The 19,658-nt window shown below is 49.0% G+C and overlaps 1 protein-coding gene across 6 annotated transcripts in view; it reads left to right on the top strand.

Moving 5' to 3' along the window:
- The window catches only part of ABCC1 (ATP binding cassette subfamily C member 1), a 188,048-nt gene extending 168,893 nt beyond the window's left edge, over positions 1-19,155 (top strand). For 4 of the 6 annotated variants that reach the window (XM_032269639.1, XM_032269638.1, XM_032269642.1 and 1 more), the window contains 7 exons: positions 2,602-2,728; positions 3,633-3,734; positions 9,296-9,442; positions 10,882-11,040; positions 13,080-13,246; positions 14,941-15,135; positions 17,723-19,155. In XM_032269639.1, the coding sequence (XP_032125530.1) occupies positions 2,602-2,728; positions 3,633-3,734; positions 9,296-9,442; positions 10,882-11,040; positions 13,080-13,246; positions 14,941-15,135; positions 17,723-17,831 (1,006 nt within the window). In that variant the 3' untranslated portion in view covers positions 17,832-19,155. Of the gene's footprint in view, positions 1-2,601; positions 2,729-3,632; positions 3,735-9,295; positions 9,443-10,394; positions 10,479-10,881; positions 11,041-13,076; positions 13,247-14,940; positions 15,136-17,722 lie in introns of those variants that run through there. The other 2 variants (XM_032269640.1, XM_032269641.1) reach the window with 2 other exon arrangements.
- The last annotated feature ends 503 nt before the right edge of the window (positions 19,156-19,658 follow it).

The raw sequence follows: 19,658 nt of genomic DNA, 5'->3' as shown, positions 1-19,658 counted from the left end.
GTGGTGTGTGCCTGTAGTCCCAGCTTCTCGAGAGGCTGGAGGCTCATTTGAGCCCAGGAGTTTGAAGAGCTAAGATTGTACCACTGCACTCCAGCCTGGGTGGCACAGTGAGACCCTGTCTCAGGAAAAAAAAAGGAGAAGGGGTGAGGGATTGACCTCTTGTGGATCACAGATAATACCGTCAGTCCAAAGGAGGCAGAAGTTTGCTAATTATCTGCTGAATTTAGAGAAGTTTCTGACTTACCCCTGAAATAGAATCCCTCTTACCCATTTGCATCCTTATAGACTCTTATGAAGCAGGAGCAGCACCCCAGAGGTGACCCATAACCATCAGCCCATCTCACCACACCCTAACACCATAGTGTAAGTCTGGGCAGGCCAACGCTGAATGACAAGAGACCTTGACTTCCCTTGCACAATTTTTAGGGAGGGGTTTCTCACAGTCCAGCTGTGTCTGTCAGGGTAGGAGGATCAGTCACATGGTTCATAAGCGCTGCAGTGAAGAAAAGATCAACACCCCGTCTTCCTAGAAAGGTTTATATTTTAGAAAATTAGAATATTAGCTCTAGTGCTATATGATATCATACCTTTTAAACAAATAAGATGGCCAGGCACAGTGGCTCACGCCTGTAATCCCAGCACTTTGGGAGGCCAAGGTGGGTGGATCACCAGAGGTCAGGAGTTCGAGACCAGCCTGGCCAACATGGCGAGGCCCTGTCTCTACTAAAAATACAAAAAAGCCGGGCCTGGTGATGAGTGCCTGTAATTCCAGCTACTCAGGAGGCGGAGGCAGGAGAATCACTTGAGCCCAGGAGGCAGAGGTTGCAGTGAGCGCAGACAGTGCCCTTGCACTCTTGGCTCACAAGAGCCTGGGCAACAAGAGCGAAACTCCATTTCAAAATGGATAGAATAGAATAAAATAGAAGAGTAGAATAAAATAAAATGTAAAGTAAAAAGTAAAATAAAATGTAAAATAAAAAGTAAAATAAAATAGTTCCAATGCCACATAATATCACATGAAACCTAGCTTTAAACAAATAAGATGGCCGGGCACATTGGCTCATGCCTGTAATCCCAGCACTTTGGGAGGCCAAGGCAGAAGGGTCGCTTGAGCCCAGGAGTTTGAGACTGGCCTGGGCACTGTGGGTAGACTATATCTTTAAAAAAAAAAAAAAAAAAAAATTTAGCCAGGTGTGGTGGCATGGGCCTCTAATCCTAGCTACTCAGGAGGCTGAGACAGGAGGATCACTTGAACCTGGAAGGTTGAGGCTGCAGTGAGATGTGATCATGTCATCCACACTCCAGCCTGGTTGAAAGAGCAAGACCCCATCTCAAAAAACAAAACAATAAAAAACAAGATTTCTGTTTATGTTTTATAGGGTTAAATAGTATGTTTCAGTCTGGGCGTGGTGGCTCATGCCTGTAATCCCAGCACTTTGGGAGCCCGAGGTGGGCGGATCACCTGAGGTTAGGAATTCCAGACCAGCCTGGACCAAATAGAAAAACCTCATTTCTACTGAAAATACAAAATCAGCCTGGCGTGGTAGTGCATGCCTGTAATCCCTGCTACTCGGGAGGCTGAGGCAGGAGAATCACTTCAACCTGGGAGGCGGAGGTTGCAGTGAGCCGAGATTGCATCATTACACTCCAGCTTGAGCGACAAGAGTGAAACTCCATCTCAAAAAAAAAAAAAGTGTATTTTAACATTTTGAAATGAAGGCTAGTCTGGCTTTGGGAACGTTACAATGATGTTTAATCGTAGTATTGTGTTTTTCATGCCCCTCAGATCTGTCTCGTGAGAAGAGACTGTTATTTTATACTTGTTCTTAACCCAAAGGCTGAGAAACGGTGATGGTTATTTTAAATCACTGGTGCCTCTAATAGTTGATGTCTTTGTCGTCTTAGTATTTAGGAATTTCTAGGATGTCTTTTTTTTTTTTCTTTTTTGGGTTAATGCATATATATATAAAATATATATATATATATTGAGACAGGGTCTCACTCTTTTGCCCAGTCTGGAGTGCAGTGGCATGATCTGGGCTCACTGTTCCTTCACCCTCCCAGATTCAAGTAATTCTTCCACCTCAGCCTCCCGAGTAGCTGAGATCGCTGAGATCACAGGCGTGTGCCACCACGCCCAGCTAACTTTTGTATTTTTATTAGGGACGGGGTTTTGCCATGTAGGCCAGGCTGGTCTCAAGCTCCTGACCTAAGTGATCCACCTACTTTGGCCTGCCAAAGTGCTGGGATCACAGGCTCGAGCCCCCGCGCCCGGCCTATATATATGTATTTTAAAGGCTTCAATGAGGAAAAGTTGGTTCTTAAAAAGGCAAGCTTCAGATTCCAGAGAAGATTGCCTCTGGAGAGCTCTGTTTTAATCCATGGGTCAGCCAGATTAATGAGGATTTACTGGCATCATCCGTCCTCCCTGCCCTGTGCCCATTATGCATGTTTTGAAAAAGCAGTGCCAAGAAGGCCTGTCTGTGGAAGTATTGCGGAGTTACTTGAGTTAGCAGAGTCCCCTTCTGTCCCCAAGAGCTGGAAGCCAAGTCTCTGAAAAGCTGACTCTGTGCCTATCTGTCTGCCTGTGTTCTTCGACAGGTGGCTGGCCGTGCGGCTGGAGTGTGTGGGCAACTGCATTGTCCTGTTCGCCGCCCTGTTCGCGGTGATCTCCAGGCACAGCCTCAGCGCTGGTTTGGTGGGTCTCTCCGTGTCTTACTCGTTGCAGGTAAGAGGGGATGCTCTCGGCTGGGTCATTAATGTCTGTTAATAGGGGAGTCAGTTGTCCTTTGCTTTGGATTCCAACTCCAGCAGGAATTGGGGAGAGGCAAGTGAGAGGCATGGAGTTTGAGGAGTGGGTACGGTGCCTGGTGACCAACTAGAGCAGGAGAGGAATTTGGCCTATAGCCAGGATTTGCCCCATCACTCAAAGATACTCCTTGGTCGCCCAAGAGGATACTTCCATCTATTAGGGGAATGCTTTTAAAACTATGAATTTCCCTCTAAGCACTGCTTTACTGCATCTCTCAAATGGTGATACATTGTGTTTTCATATTGTCACCTGGCTCAAAGTATTTTCCAGTTTTCTTTCTGATTACTTATGTGGCCCTTGGGTTATTTTGGAAACATGATACATCCTTAGGAGGAGGCAGTGTGGCAGGCCTGAGTGATGGCTATACCTGGGGTTGCTCATTTTTTCTGTACCTTGCTTACCTGAATGTTTCATAATTCATAACTGTTTTTTTTTGTTTGTTTGTTTTGTTTTTTTTGAGACAGAGTCTTACTCTGTCACCCAGGCTGGAGTGCAGTGGTGTGATCTCACCTCACTGCAACCTCCACCTTCCAGGTTCAAGTGATTCTCCTGCCTCGGCCCCCTGAGTAGCAGAGATTAGAGGTGTGCATCACCACACCCGGCTAATTTTTGTATTTTTAGTAGGGACGGTGTTCACCATGTTGGCCAGGCTGGTCTCAAACTCGTGACTTCAGGTGACCTGTCCTCCTTGGCCTCCCATAATTCAATCTTATTGGAAATAATTTGTTTCCTGTTATCTCAGTGAAAAAAAAAAAAGGAAAAAGGAAAATAAAGTCCACCTGCACACTCTAGAAATGTCATGTGACTCTTCCACTTGCAGGTCACCACGTACTTGAACTGGCTGGTCCGGATGTCATCTGAGATGGAAACCAACATTGTGGCGGTGGAGAGGCTCAAGGAGTATTCCGAAACTGAGAAGGAGGTAGGCGAGGGCCCGGGCCCGACCTTTTGGTCTTTAGTGTAGCTTTACCCCAGGCACTCTCTGAGCCCTATCCTGTGTACACTCTGCCTCTGAGCAGGAGAGTGGGCTGGATACTCCCCCAGGTAGAAGCACATCTGACGCTTGTCCAGTCTCTTTGCAGCACTTACTTAGAGCCTGGCTGTAGGGTGAGGACAGCTGGCCAGCTTTCCCCAAGATCTGGGGTATCCATGTAGGAGACTGGGACGCTGGCAGGGCATTCAGAAGGTACTCACATTGTGAAGAAGTTTCCCTCTAATTCTCTTTCATACGTTTTGACAACATCACAGAGAAAGTCTCAGTTTGGTGCTAGCAGGTCGTTAACACCTTAGCAATTGAGATGATCTCTCTTCAACAGACGGATAAACAGCAGCCTTCACACATAGAGCCTGCAACAGGGCAGCCTCTGTCTTGTATCAAAAATAACCTTCTATTATTTATGTGTTTGGTATTGTTTTTTTTTTTTTGTTTTTTTTCCTGAGATGGAGTCTTACTGTTGCCCAGGCTGGAGTGCAGTGGCATGATCTCAGCTCACTGCAGCCTCTACCTCCCAGGTTCAAGTAATTCTCCTGCCTCAGCCTCTTGGATAGCTGGGATTACAGGCACCTGCCATCATACGTGGCTAGATTTTGTATTTTTAGTAAGATGGGGTTTCACCAACTTGGCCAGGCTGGTCTCGATCTCCTAACCTCAGATGATCCACCCTCCTCGGCCTCTGAAAGTGCTGAGATTACAGGCATGAGCCACTGCTCCCAGCCTGTCTGTTATGTATTTGTACGGGAGACTCCCGTTATGGAAAGTAATACTGCTCTTCCATTTGTGATGGTAATAAATTTCCTTCTGAAGTAAGTTAAGAAATGAGGTGTAAGTGAGTTGATTAGGTGTATTAAAACAAGAGAATCGGTGCCTGTATGGTACACAGATGATGTAGTCGGGAACTGAACCAAGTTTGGGAAACCTTGCATTCATTTAACCCCAGACCCCTTTTTATAGATGGAGAAAAAGGGAACCTGGGCAGGAACGATGGCTTCAAGGTCCCAAGTGGCACAGTAGAACAGCTGGGACTGGGACCCGTGTCTGCAGACTTTTATGATGTCACATTGTCCTTAATAACTGCCTTCTTAGACCCGGAACACCAGCATGAGTAGGAACAGCAGTGAGAACAGATAATCACAGTAATGCCTGGTGACACCCCCACCCCACAATTAATGATAGGGACACGCGTTGTGCCTTGTAGTATGTCAGGCCCAGACCTAAACATTTTAACACAGAGTAACGCACTCAACCTTTACCTCGCCCTGACTGATTTCTGAGGCAGGTCTCACTCTTGCCCAGGCTGGAGTGTAATGTGATCTCACTCACTGACTCCCGGGATCAAGTGATTCTCTTGCCTCTGCCTCCTGAGCGGTGGGACCACGGGCACACGCCACCACGGCCAGATGGTTTTTGTGTTTTTAGTAGAGTTGGGGTTTTGCCATGTTGCCCAGACCGGTCCCGATGTCCTGAGCTCAAGTGATCTGCCTGCCTTGGCCTCCCAAAGTGCTGGGATTATAAGTGGGAGCCACCGCACCTGGCCCAGCCGTATAATTTTCATGCTCTTATTACCCCCGTTTTACAGGTGAGGGAAACAGACAAAAAGGTGAAGTTACTTGCCCAGGATTCCATGGCTGGTAAATGGCAGACCCAGGCTTTGAGCCTGTGCCTCCTCGGAGGCCCTATTCAGTGCCATGGGAGTCATGCTACACTGCCTCCTGAGGAAATGCCCCTTAGGAGTAAGATCAAGGCCTCGGGTAAGGTCTGTCCTCCCCAGGAATTCACAGAGGTGACCTCTGCCCACTCCTTTAACATTCTGACTGGGTAAACCAGGTCCTCTGTCACGGGTGAGCATTGTAAGAAGGGCGTGAGTGCCCCCCTGAGGAACCCAGGGTGCATTACACTGGCAGCTTCCAACTTGACATTCAATTTATTTACAGGGTATTTCATTCGTTTTTTTTTTTTTTTTTGGTTTTGTTTTGAGATGTAATTTTGCTTTTTTTGCCCAGGCTGCAGGCTGGCATTACAGGTACCCACCATGCCGCCCAGCTAATTTATTTCATTGGTTTTTATAATAGCCTTATTGACGTGTAAATTTCACATGCCATGCAGTTCACCCAGTAAAAGTGTGCAGTTTGATTGAATTCAATTTTTTTTCTTTTTTTTTTTTGAGACCAGGTCCTGCTCTGTTCCCAGGCAGGAGTGCAGTGGTGTGATCTCAGCTCACTGCAACCTCTGCCTCCTGAGTTCAAGTGATTCTCAGACTCTTGAATAGCTGGGATTACGCAGCGTGCATCACCACGCCTGGGTAATTTTTGTATTTTTAGTAGAGATGAGGTTTCACCATGTTGGCCAGGCTCATCTCGAACTCCTGATCTTGTGATCTGCTCACCTCGGCCTCCCAAAGTGCTGGGATCACAGGCTTGTGCCACCACGCCTGTCCCAAATTCAGTTTTTAAAAGCATTTTACTTTCATATTTTTAGGAGCATATTTGACAAGCACAAGAGAAAGTAATTGCCCTCATTAGCCCTACCACTATTCTGTCTGTATATACAAGTATTTTCATATGTAGATAGAAAGTTCCACATGCTTCTCTCCATTCCCCTCGCTGTGCTCTCATAGCATCTTCCCTTCAATTTTGTATATAAATTATAAAATAGAGATATGCTTGTTGGTTGTTGGGGTTTTTTTTGTTTTTTTTTTAATCAATACAAGGCCAGGCACAGTGGCCAATGCCTATAATTCTATCCCTTTGAGAGGCCAAGGTGGGTAGATGACTTGAGGCCAGGATTTCTAGACCAGCCTGGCCAACTTGGTGGTCTGATCAAGATCCCACATGGCTCTGTAGAACAGCTGGGACTGTCACAATGCCCTTCATAACTGCCTTCTTAGGCCCTGAACACCAGCACGAGTAGGAACATCAGTGATAATAAATAATCACAGTAATGCCTGGTGGCACCCCTACCCCGACCCTGACCTCAAGTGATCTCTGTACCTCTACCTCCCAAAGTGCTGGGATTACAAGCGTGAGCCACCGTGCAGCACTGTTGTTTTATAGCACACCCACAAAGGGCTGAATGTCTTGCCTAAAGGCTGCATGATGTTTTATTGTTACGGGCCGCCGTGCCCCTGAGCTTGGCCATGCACTCTCTAGCCTGGTTCCCCACCTATGTGTGCCCTGGAGGGACATGCATTCTCTGAGGCTAAAACCACTGAACCTGGCCCAGTCCACATGCAGCTGTGGCCTCAGGAAATGCTGCACTCCTGCTTTTCAGAAGCAGGCTGTGTGTCCCGGGGCAAGCTGCCTCCCCTCTCTGTGTCTCAGTCCCCTGTGTCTAAACTGGGGTAATGGAAGGACCCCCACATGGGATTGCTGTGAGGATTGGGTGAGGCACTGTGTGTAAACTGAGGTAATGGAAGGACCCCCACATGGGATTGCTGTGAGGATTGGGTGAGGCACTGTGTGTAAACTGAGGTAATGGAAGGATCCCACATGGGATTGCTGTGAGGATCGGGTGAGGCACTGTGTGTAAACTGAGGTAATGGAAGGATCCCACATGGGATTGCTGTGAGGATTGGGTGAGGCACTGTGTGTAAACTGAGGTAATGGAAGGACCCCACATGGGATTGCTGTGAGGATTGGGTGGGGCTAATGACACAGCCCCTGCCTGTCTCCTTGCCTTCCTGCCGGGGTGGGCAGCCAGGGTCACCCACTTTTATTCTCGTGCCTGTCCAGAGAAGACCACTCATTTCATTGACTCCATAAATATTTATTGTTTTAGATTTTTTTCATCAAACAAATAACTTCTATTGGTATCTAAAAACAGAAATTCACCAACATTGAAACCTACTTCAAGATTGATGTGATTGTTTTCTTGTTTCTTTTTGACTTTTGTGTGAGGAACAAATCACAAACACTTACTTTAGAGAAACAGAGACCATGGTGTAGACTTTGCAGAATCACTTTTACAAATCTCTGTATGGTGTTCCTCAAATATCGACAGCCAGTCTGTGCGTGAAATATCGCCCTGTTGTCTATAACCTTAAAATTCTGCATCGGCCTAGAGATACAGATACGATGTACCACCACTTGTTATGCTGAAATGTATCTATTACCTTATCCAACCTAATGACAGTTACCTAAAAAATTCTTTCTTCCATAGGAAGTCTCTGACAAGCTGTTACACATTTCCTTGATGTTAAAAGAATCTGGGGGTGGGGGGAAATAGGGAGGGACGGTGGGGGGTGGGGAGTTGGGGAGAGATAGCATGGGGAGAAATGCCAGACATAGGTGAAGGGGAGGAAGGCAGCAAATCACACTGCCATGTGTGTACCTATGCAACAGTCTTGCATGTTCTTCACATGTACCCCGAAACCTAAAATGCAATAAAAAATTAATTAATTTAAAAAAAAGAATCTGGGGGAAACATTTATTTTATATTATATTTTAAAAAGTTACAAATTAAACTATTTAAATTTTTAAAAGTTTACCTACTATGTTCATATTAAGAACAATATGTATGGCTGGGCGGAGTGGCTCATGCCTGTAATTCCAGCACTTTGGGAGGCTGAGGTGGGTGGATCAGGAGGTCAGGAGTCCAAGACCAGCCTGACCAACGTGGTGAAACCCCATCTCTACTAAGAATACAAAAATTAGCTGGGGTTGGTGGCACCTGCCTGTAATCCCAGCTACTTGGGAGGCTGAGGCAGGAGAATTGCCTGAACTTGGGAGGTGGAGGTTGCAGCGAGCTGAAATGCCATTGCCCTCCAGCCTAGGCAACTCACTCTGTTGCCCAGGTTGGAGGACAATGGAAAAATAAAAAATAGAAAAAAACAGAAAAGAACAGTGTATATACAAGTCATTTGTACAGTTATTTTAAGAGAAAGGTGAACATGAACATCAGACAAAAGTGAACAACTGTGGTCCAGTCAGCCATTACCAATTACAGAGAGATGACAGCTTTACAGAAGGTATCTCTGACCTACTGAGTGATGATCATGTCCCTCAGTTTCTTTGCCTTCTGCCACTGGTTCACTTACCATGTCAGCAACTGTGTCACTCTTGTTGTTTATGTCCATAAATATTTACTGAGTACTTACTGTGTGCTCTGAGCCCTAGGATACAGCGGTGAACAATTAGAGACTGTCCTCACTTAGTGGATGGTGCAGTGAATGTGGGAGACAGAATACACTCAAGTATAAGAGCCCCAAGAGGGCCAGAGGCAGGCAGTGCTCTGAAGGAGAAGGCGGCGCAGGAGGGGACAGAGGCACGCAGGGGTGGGAGGGCGCTCTGCATGGACCAGAGACCTTCAGGATGCGAGGGGGTCATTTGGGGAAGAGCATTCCAGGAAGCACAGACCTGCAGTGCTGAAGCCTGGGACGTCACCTCGGGCAGCAGAGGGAGTAAGGGGGAGGGGAGGTCGGGGAAGTCACAGTCTTATAGGATAGACTGGGAATTCCTCACTCTCTCCCTCTCCTCCTGTGATCGAAGGCCCCCTGGCAAATCCAGGAGACAGCTCCTCCCAACAGCTGGCCCCAGGTGGGCCGAGTGGAATTCCGCAACTACTGTCTGCGCTACCGAGAGGACCTGGATTTTGTTCTCAGGCACATCAATGTCACCATCAACGGGGGAGAAAAGGTAGGTACACGTCGCCTCGGCATTCACAGGGTGCCACGAGGCAGGTGAACCTCGCTGCGGCTTCTGCCCTTCACTCACGCCTCCACACCTCCGTGCGAATGGCTGTTGGGGGGTGGGAGTGGGCTGTGGCTGTAACCTTGTTAGCACGCATCCAACTTGCAGAAGTGAAGGCTTCAGGCGAACCGGGAGCCCGAAGACCGAATGAGTCCCACAGATACGTTTTGGAAGATTTTTTCTTTTTTGGGACAGTGACCCACTTTGTCACACAGGCTAGAGTGCAAGGGTGTGATCTCAGCCCACTGCAGCCACAGCCTCTCAAGTGGGGGCACTGCAAGTGGCTGGGACTCCAGGCATGTCCCACTACGCTCGGCGCATTTTTGTCTCACTATGTTGCCCAGGCTGGCCTGGATGTCTTGTGTTCAGTGATCTGCCCGCCTCAGCCTCCCAAAGTGCTGGGATTACAGGAGTCAGCTGCCATGCCTGGCCCCTGGAAGAAGTTTGTTTGTTTGTTTTTTGGGGTTTTTTTGAGATGGAGTCTTACTCTGTTGCCCAGGCTGGAGTGTGGTGGCTTGATCTCGGCTCACTGCAACCTCCAGTCCCCGGGTTCAAGTGATTCTCCTGCCTCAGTCTTCTGAGTATCTGGGACGACAGGTACATGCCACCACACCTGGCTAAGTTTTGTAGTAGTAGAGCCGGAGCTTCACCATGTTGGCCAGGCTGGTCTCGATCTCCTGACCTTCTGTGATCCACCCACCTCGGCCTCCCACAGTGCGGGGATCACAGGCGTGCGCCACCGCACCTCAGTCTTCGCTGAGTCTTCATGGCTTACCTTACGTCATGAGAAGTTTTGCACGCACACTGCCCTGTGACACCCCTGTAGGAGGGTAGAGGAAGCCCGTTTCTCAAGAGCCCGGGAGAACTGCAGATGAGGAATGGCATCATTGGCCTTTAGCTGGAGAAACTAGTTCCTTCAAGGGAGGATGTGTGGAGACTGGGTCATGGCAAAGGGCACAGAAGATCCGCTTGAATCTTTCGGGTATTTCAACAGCTCATAATGGGAAACTCACCGTGAGAGGGGTGAAAAACAGCATGGGGAAATGGGGAACTAGCTGATTGTTAGTAGTTACTTGAGTCAAAACAAATAGGGCTTTGTTGGAAATTCCTTCTGCCTGTTGTGTATGTCTTTTGAGGTCTCTAGTAACTTACAAAAAGCTGAGGAATTCCTTCCGGAAGCCTGGCAAAGGGAAGAGAGTCCTTTGTAACCTTTTGCCAAAACACCCTTAAAGGAGTGTCTCTGGGCAGCAGGTGAGGGAGAGGGCTGTGGAGTTGGGTCGACCAGATGACTGATGCCTGAAGTGGGGCAGAGAAGAGGGTGCTGTGGGGCGGGGACAAGTCCAGATGCCAGCATTCCCATCACACCTGGGCCCTCTGTCCTGCAGGTTGGCATCGTGGGGCGGACGGGAGCTGGGAAGTCGTCCCTGACCCTGGGCTTATTTCGGATCAATGAATCTGCCGAAGGCGAGATCATCATCGATGACATCAACATCGCCAAGATCGGCCTGCACAACCTCCGCTTCAAGATCACCATCATCCCCCAGGTGGGTCTGGGTGCGGCCGGGGGTGAGCCAGGCTTGGCGCGTCCTGTGGGTGCACTCACAGCGATGTATGTATATTTTGGGGGCAAACATACATTTGACCCTACTTCATTGTATTGTTTTTGTTTGGTCTTTTTTTCTGAAACAGAGTCTCACTCTGTTGCCCAGGGTGGAGTGCAGTGGCTCAGTCTCAGCTCACTGCAACCTCCGCCTCCCAGGCTCAAGTGATTTTCCCACCCCAGCCTCCTGAGTAGCTGCGACTCCAAGCACATGCTACCACACCCAGCTAAATCTCTTTTGTATTTTTTGTGGTGGTGGGGTCTCAGCATGTGGCCCAGACTGCTCTTGAACTCCTGGGCTCAAATGATCCTCCTGCCTTGGCCTCCCAAAGTGCTGGGATGACACACATGAGCCCCCACGCCGGACTGGCCTTCATTATTTGTATTGAATTTAGGCTATGCTGCTGCTTCCCTCAGTTTCCTCTTTGCATATGATTCACAATGTGAGAAATCACTGAGTATCATTCCCCACCTCCTGTCCCCGCAAGGGGTAGTTTCCCAAGCATCTAGAAAAATCTAAAAAGCACCGTTTTCTCTTTCTGCTGTCGGAGTCAGACTGAGAATCTCTCACCCTTCTGAGAGCCAGACAAGAAATAAGAATGTTTTCTCTTCATTTTAGATTGGCGGGGTGCACGTGCAAGCTTGTTACATGGGTATATCGTGTGACACTGACGCTTGGGCTTCTGTGGATCTCAGCGCCCACATGTTGAATAGAGTACCCGAGAGAGTTTCTCAACCATTACCCTCCTCTATCTGTCCCCACTTTTGGGGGCTCCGGTTCTGTTGTTCCCATCTTTACATCCATGAGTACCCACAGTTCAGCTGGCACTTATAAGTGAGAACATGCAGTATTTGGTAAGAAATAAGGATTTTTTTTTTTTTTTTTTTCTAAATTAAGACAGAGTCTCACTCTGTCTCCCAGGATGGTGTGTGGTGGTGTGATCTCCGCTCACTGCAACCTCCACCTTCTGGGTTCAAGCGATTTTCCTGCCTCAGCCTCCCAGTTAGCTGTGATTACAGGCATGCACACCATACCTGGCTAGTTTTTGTATTTTTAGTAGAGATGGAGTTTCACCATGTTACCCAGGCTGGTCTCCAACTCCTGACCTCAAGTGATCTGCCTGCCTTGGCCCCCCAGAGTGCTGGGATTCCAGGCGGGAGCCACTGCACCTGGCCTTTTTCTCCATTATTAACATCTCCAGAAATAGTGATTCCAAGGAGTGGATTACAGGGGTGAGCCAACATGCGTGGCCAAAATAAGGGTTTTCTAGACCAGTCCCTGCAGGTTGATTCCTTAACATGTCACCTTTCAGTGTCATCTTCCCTAAAGCTTCTCAGAAGATTCTCTTTTGGAGTTGGAGGACAGGTGAGAAATCTACAGGACTTTACCTGTGCTGCAGCTCACTTGTGGAAGGTTCTCAACCTACTTGTATATTGAAGGCTCTAGGAAGTTGTATGGAAAGGAAGTCGGTCTTACTCTGCCAAACTCGGATTTTCCAGACTTTTTTTTCCGTTATTAAGAATTTTTTTTTTTTTTTAAATCAAGACAGAGTCTCACTCTGTTGCCCAGACTGGAGCGCAGTGGCAGGATCTTGGATCACGGCCAACTCCACCTCCCTGGTCCACGTGATTCTCCTGCTTCAGCATCCCGCATAGCTGCGACTACAGGTGTGTACCACCATGTCCAGCTAATTTTTGCATTTTTAGTAGAGACAGGGTTTCGCCATGTTGGCCAGGTTGGTCTCGAAATTTTGACCTCAAGTGATCTGCCCACCTTGGCCTCAGAGAGTGCTGGGATTCCAGGCGTGAGCCACTGCACCTGGCCTTTCTCCATTATTAACATCTCAGGAAACAGTGATTCCAACGAGCTCTGAAACCCCACCTTCACCAGTCCTGGCCGGAAGTCTTTATGCCTCACCTCTTCTCAATCCACGTCAGTGTGACATAGGTGTCACATGCCGCCACTCTCTTCTCTCTGAACAGGACCCTGTTTTGTTTTCGGGTTCCCTCCGCATGAACCTGGACCCGTTCAGCCAATACTCGGACGAAGAAGTCTGGATGTCCCTGGAGCTGGCTCACCTGAAGGACTTCGTGTCAGCCCTTCCTGACAAGCTGGACCACGAGTGTGCAGAAGGCGGAGAGAACCTCAGGTAGGTGGGGGTGGACTGGGGGACACTGGATAAGGTCTCCTAGGTACCACCTCGGTAGGGGAGTGTTTGAAGATTCTGTCCAGACCTGGGGTAGACCTGGATTTGAGTCCCAGTTGTGCTGCAGATGACCCATTTGTCCCTTCACCTTTTGGAGCCTCAGTTTCTGTATCTGTAAAATGGGTCTTAATCCAGGCTTTTTATACCATGAGGCTTTTTATAACCAGGATGGCCAATGTGTTTCCTTTTATACGCACCAGCTCCATTCAGTTGAGAGTGGCTGTCAGTTGTTAAACTATAGAAAGGCTGTGTACAGTTGGTCGCTAGCACTGCTCTGAGCCTCCAAGTCCCCATGCACTACTCCAGCTGTCTCGGTCCTTCTCCCAGGATCCTGGAGCTCTGTCCCTGGCCCAGCAACTAAAGCATTAATGCCTGGCGCAGCACGGGTGCCTCTGGGGTGCTGCTGTGGTGTTCTTTGTCAGTGCCTGGTTCTGGTTCGGTTATCCGTCTCCGTGACAACCACAAAGCCTCAGTCACGTTCAACCATAAAGCAGGGATCATTGCTACCATTCGAGGGCAGTCAGCCAGGTGGCTCTGCTGATTTGACTGGGCTCACATGCCTGTCTCGGGTCAGCTGACTGTTGGCTCATCTACTTGACCTCAGGTGGGGCAAGAAGGGTACATCCCTCATTCTCTAGCAGACCAGCTTGGGCATGTTGTCATGGCAGTGACAGGGGCACCAGAGCGTGCAAGCCCCAGTGTGCATCTCACAGTATTCTTTTGGCTGGTCTTATGTTTGCTGGTGTCCCATTGGCCAAAGCAAGGTACATGTCTGAGTCCAGAGCCAACCGTCACGGCCCCGCAGTTGGATAGGGATGCATGGATATGAGGCCGTTTCTTTCTTTCTTTCTTTTTGAGACAGGGTCTCACTCTGTCACCCTGGCTGGAGTGCAGTGGTGCAATCTCAGCTGCAACCTCTACCCCCAGTCTCAAGCAATTGTCCTGCTTCTGCCTCCCAAGTAGCTGCATGTCAGGTGCCTGCCACCATGCCCAGCTAATTTTCGCGTTTTTAGTAGAGAAGGGGTATCATCACCACATTGGCCAGGCAGGTCTGGAACTCCTGGCCTCAAGTGATCTGTTTGCCTTGGCTCACAAAGTGCTGGGATTATTAGTGGGAGCCACTGTGCCCGGCTCTTTTTTGTTTTAGTTTTTTTAAGAGACAGGGTCTCACTCCGTTGCCTAGGCTGGAGTACAGTGGCTTGATCTCAGCCTCAAACTCGGAGACTCAGGCAGTCCTCCTGTCTCAGCCTCCCAAGTAATTGGGACTACAGAAGCGTGCCATCACATCCAGCTAATTTTTTTATTTTTATTTTTTTAGAGAGATAGAGGTCTAGCTTTGCTGCGCAGGCTGGTCTCAAACTCCTGGCTTCAAGCAGTCCTCACACCTTGGCCACCCAAAGTGCGAGGTTTGTAGATGTGAGCCACTGTTTTGAGAATATTCTGAACCTGCTCTTGCCGAATGGGAGATGTATTCTGATTGATCAGTGATGTCTGCTGTAGGCACAGGAGTTGGGAGTGGTGGGCTGTCCTGTCAAGCCACACAGAGTGTCTCGTCTCACTCCTTCCAGCCTGGGCCTAGGTTCAGGGTCGGGTGGTTTGACCCAACACTGTCTCCTGGTCTTTTTCTTCTGGTCAAGTGTTGGGCAGCGCCAGCTTGTGTGCCTGGCCCGGGCCCTGCTGAGGAAGACGAAGATCCTTGTGTTGGATGAGGCCACAGCAGCCGTGGACCTCGAGACAGACGACCTCATCCAGTCCACCATCCGGACGCAGTTCGAGGGCTGCACCGTCCTCACCATCGCCCACCGGCTCAACACCATCATGGACTACACAAGGTGATGTCCTGGCACAGTGGTCTCTGGGCTTGGGGAGTTCGCCTCACTTATTGGCTCATTCATTTATTCAGTCACTCAGCACTGTCCTTATGCCGAGTGGCAGCCCAGTGGGTGGATCCTTTCTTCATCCTGGATGGTACCAGGTATTTCTCTTTTTTTCTGAGATTGAGTCATTGCCCAGGCTGTTGTATAGTGGCACCATCTCGACTCACTGCCTCCTCCACCTCTGGGATTCAAGCAGCTCTCCTGTCTCAGCCTCCTGAATAGCTGGGACTACAGGTGTGTGCCATCATGCCTGGCTATTTTTTGTATTTTTAATAGTGACAGGGTTTCACTCTGTTGGCCAGGCTGGTCTCAAACTTCTGACATCAGGTGATCAGCCCTCCTTGGCCTCCCAAAGTGCTGGGAGTATAGGCGGGAGCCACTGCGCCTGGCAGTACCAGGTATTTCTGACATCTTCCAATCATTCATTCTGTCAGTGTGTCCGCAGAGCACACCTGCCCTGCTTCCAGACGCTGCAGACTCTGGAGGCTGCTGTCAGACGAGGTCCTTGCTTCTGGGACCAAGTAGCTTATTAGATGCGGGAGAAAGAAATTGGACAGAGCAAGAAACCAACAGGCTTCCAGAGGGCAGCAGGTGCTGGGAAGGACACTTGCTAGGGACACAGGATAGTGACTGCCAGGCAGGGCCAGGGTTTCCATTGAGCACTGCAGGCCCCATGCCTGGGGCCCACAGAAAGATTTACTTTTCTTTTAAAAATCGGAAGCAGGCTGGGTGCGGTGGCTCATGCCTATAATCCTAGCACTTTGGGACACCGAGGCAGGTGGATCACCTGCGGTCAGTAGTTCGAGACCAGCCTGGCCAACACGGTGAGACCCTGTCACCGTTCAAAATACAAAAATTAGCCAAGTGTGGTGGTGCGTGCCTGTAATCCCAGCTACTTGGGAGGCTGAGAAAGGAGAATTGCTTGAATTTGGGAGGTGGAGGTTGCAGCGAGCTGAGATCATGCTGCTACACTCCAGCCTGGGCAACAGAGTGAGACTCCATCTCCAAAAAAAAAAAAAAAAAGCCAAAAAAGAGTATAATCCAACCTGGGTTCTATTTATGCCAACACATTCATAAAATAGGATTTTCAGCATTTTGTGTGGAGAACGCCACCCCCGTACTTCAAGCATCAGTGCCTGGAACCACAAAGTCAAAATGCAGCTCTGCTGCCAGGCTCTTGGGGGGTTTTGGGTTTTGCACGGGTCACCTCTGAGGAGGTGACATTTTAGCTGAGACCTGAACCATGAAAAGGAGTCAGCCATAGGAAGGTCTGGAATAGCGATCCTGAACCTTGTTCTTTAAGGGCTGGGTAGTGTCTCAGCTACTCGGCTCCCAGGTTGCTTTGTGAAAGCAGCCATAGACAGTGCACAAACGAATGAGCATGGCTGTGTTCCAGTAAAACTTTATTATTAAAAACAGGCAGGGTGGCAGATTTGGCCTGCAGACCACAGTTTGCCAGCCTCTGATCTACGGGAAGAACGTTCTAGGCAGCTGGTACAGCTGAATGTAAAACTGAATGAATGTGCTTAATGAATTCGAAGGCTGGCATGAGGTGGCATTGCACCTAGAGGTTGGAATTGAGGAGACGAGGCCAGAAAGGTAGGCAGGGGCTAGATCTTAAAGCAGCATGTAACCACGGTGAGAAGCTTGGAACTTATTCTAAGAATCCTGGAAAGCCATAGGAAGGTTTTAAGCAGGGGAGTGACATGATATTTCTATTTTATTTTATTTTGTTTATTTTTGAGACAGGGTCTCACCCTGTGGCCCAGGCTGGAGTGCAGTGGTGAGATCACAGCTCACCACAGCGTCAAACTCCTGGCCTCAAGTGATCTTCCTGTCTTAGCCTTCCAAAGTGCCAGAATTACAGGCATGAGCCTCTGCACCCAACAGACAGGACGTTTCTAGCTCACTGAGTACCACCTACTACGTGACAGATGCTGAGTTGGTGCTTTTGAGATATAGGACACAGAAATGAGGTCAGACCTGGGCAGTGTCAGATCCTATAGGTCCTCAAATATTAGGGGTCAGTCAACTACAGTGCACAGGCCAGATGTGGCCCCCTGCCTGTTTTTGTAAATACATTTTTATTGGCACACAGCCACGCCTGTTCATTCGCTGTTGTCGCTGGCAGCGTTCACACTTTAAATACAGCAGAGATGTCTACTTGTAACAGAAACCATGTGGCCTGCACAGCCTGAAGTATTGAGTCTCTGGCCTTTTTCACAAAAATGCTGCCAATCCTTATTGTAGACCATGGTAAGATCTTTTTATTTTACTCTGAATGTAATGGAACAGTGAATGTGGACAGTCAACGCTGTTATTACTGTTCCCACCATGATTAATGTGGGGTAAATACTAAGGAGGTGACCTCATGGGAATTTGACATTGACTAGAAATAGAGAGTGAGGGTGAGCAGCCAGCTGGAAGGCTACTGCACCAGTCCCAGCAGAAAGTGTTAGGGGCCTGACCCAAAGCAGTGACTTGCCCAGGTGGTGTCCCAGGGGCATGAGGTACTAAGCCGTCTCCTTCCCCTCCCCTACAGGGTGATCGTCCTGGACAAAGGAGAAATCCAGGAGTACGGCGCCCCCTCGGACCTCCTGCAGCAGAGAGGTCTCTTCTATAGCATGGCCAAAGATGCTGGCTTGGTGTGAGCCCCAGAGCTGGCATATCTGGTCGGAACTGCAGGGCCTACATGCCAACGCCCAGGGAGGAGTCAGCGCCCCTGGGAAACAAAGCCTCCCACACTGAAACCAAAAAATTAAAACCAAACCCATAAAACCAAAACACACCCAAAGAAGCAGCCACCACCATCTGGTCCCCTGCCTGGAACTGGCAATGAAGACACAGGAGAGACACAGAGATGTGTGCAACCCAAAACATGCACGCCCTGGCCTCTGGTGCCCCGAGACACACACACAACCTCATGTCCTGGGAAGGCAAGTGTGCTTCTGGTGCTTTCCGCAGAGGAGTCATTGGTTGTACAGAAGATCATAGTGACCAAATCCAGTCTCCTGCCTCGGATCTCTCCAGCCAAAGTCTGTGGATTCCAAGTCTTTTGAGATGCTTCTGGCTCCTATCACCTCCAACATCCTTGTCTGGGTCCACCCGGAATGCTTCATTTCCTTGGGGCTGCTGTTTTCAGGTTGAGGGGCCTGCTGAAAATCATTCTCTCCCGTGGGCAGTGTCCCAGCACTCTGGATGGCCCTCTTACCGACATCCGGTCTTCCAGGCACTCAGAAGCTGGGATCCGACATCCCAGCGCCACCTCTACCAGGTCTTGCTTTGGGCTGGAGGCAGCCTGTGCACTCACACACCTGTCCTCCTGGAAGGGACCTGGTTGGACTAACGGATAACCTGGAGCTGGAACTGCATCGCTGGGGGATTGTCTCTTAGTTGACTTTTTTGGACTCCCTTCCCCACCCACCCCCATTCCAGGCTTTCCCTTGCTTATTTCTTTTGTTCAACAATGTAAGAACAATCAGCACTTACTGCTGTTCCCACCATGATTGATGTGGGGTAAATATTAAGGAGATGGCCTCATGGGGATTTGACATTGACTAGAAATAAGAGATTGAGGGCGAGCAACTGGCTGGAAGTCTGCTGCACCAGTCCTAGCAGAAGCAGCGTTGGGGCCTGGCCCAGAGCTGTGTTGGTTGCTTACAGTGTTGACTGTGTTGTTCTTTTTTCTTTTTGCGTCTTTTCTTTCCTTCTCCTGGTACCTGGTCATGATTATGAAGCTTTCAAAGTAAATAACACAAAGTACCTCCCAAATATTACTAGTGGGTACCAAAAAGCATCCCGTGCATCTTTTCCTTGTTTTTAGGTTTTAGTCTCTCTCCCTTGGCATCCGGTTAGCTGCTGAGGAGAGAGGCTGACATGTAGTCTTTGATGCTCTTCCAGGACACGAAAAGAACCCACCTTTGAATATTGTTTTTTTTTTTTTTTTTTTTTTTTTTTAAAGTACTGCTCCAGGGAGAAAAACAGTCGCAAAACTTGAACTTCTTAGGAGGAGCATTGTGCTGAGAAGTAACATTCCCAGGAACTAGTGAGAAGTGCACCCTGCATTTGTGTTCCTGGAAGAAAATGGAGAAGCAGCATCTTCTAAAGCCTGTTCTTTCAGGTTTCTTGGTTGGAGCCCAAAGTGAAATCCAGAAAGCAGCCAGAGCTGACGGCTGCCCCAAGACTCATACTTGCTAAGAATTACATCGCCGACTTCAGTCGCACACGGTGGCTCACGCCTGTAATCCCAGCACTTTGGGAGGCTGAGGCAGGCAGATCACAAGGTCAAGAGATGGAGACCAACCTGGGAACATGGTGAAACCCCGTCTCTACTAAAAATACAGAAATTAGCAGGGCGTGGGAGGCTAAGGCAGGAGAATCGCCTGAAGCTGGGAGGCAGAGGTTGCAGTGATCCGAGATAGTGCCACTGCACTCTAGCCGGAGCTGGGCGACAGAGCGAGACTTCGTCTCAAAAAGAA

This window comes from Sapajus apella, unplaced genomic scaffold (genome assembly GCF_009761245.1).
Source record: "Sapajus apella isolate SASKATOON/1434 unplaced genomic scaffold, GSC_monkey_1.0 scaffold196, whole genome shotgun sequence".
Classification (NCBI taxonomy): Eukaryota; Metazoa; Chordata; class Mammalia; order Primates; family Cebidae; genus Sapajus; species Sapajus apella.
Note: the sequence above shows the minus strand (reverse complement) of the source record. Positions and strands in the feature narration are given on the sequence as shown.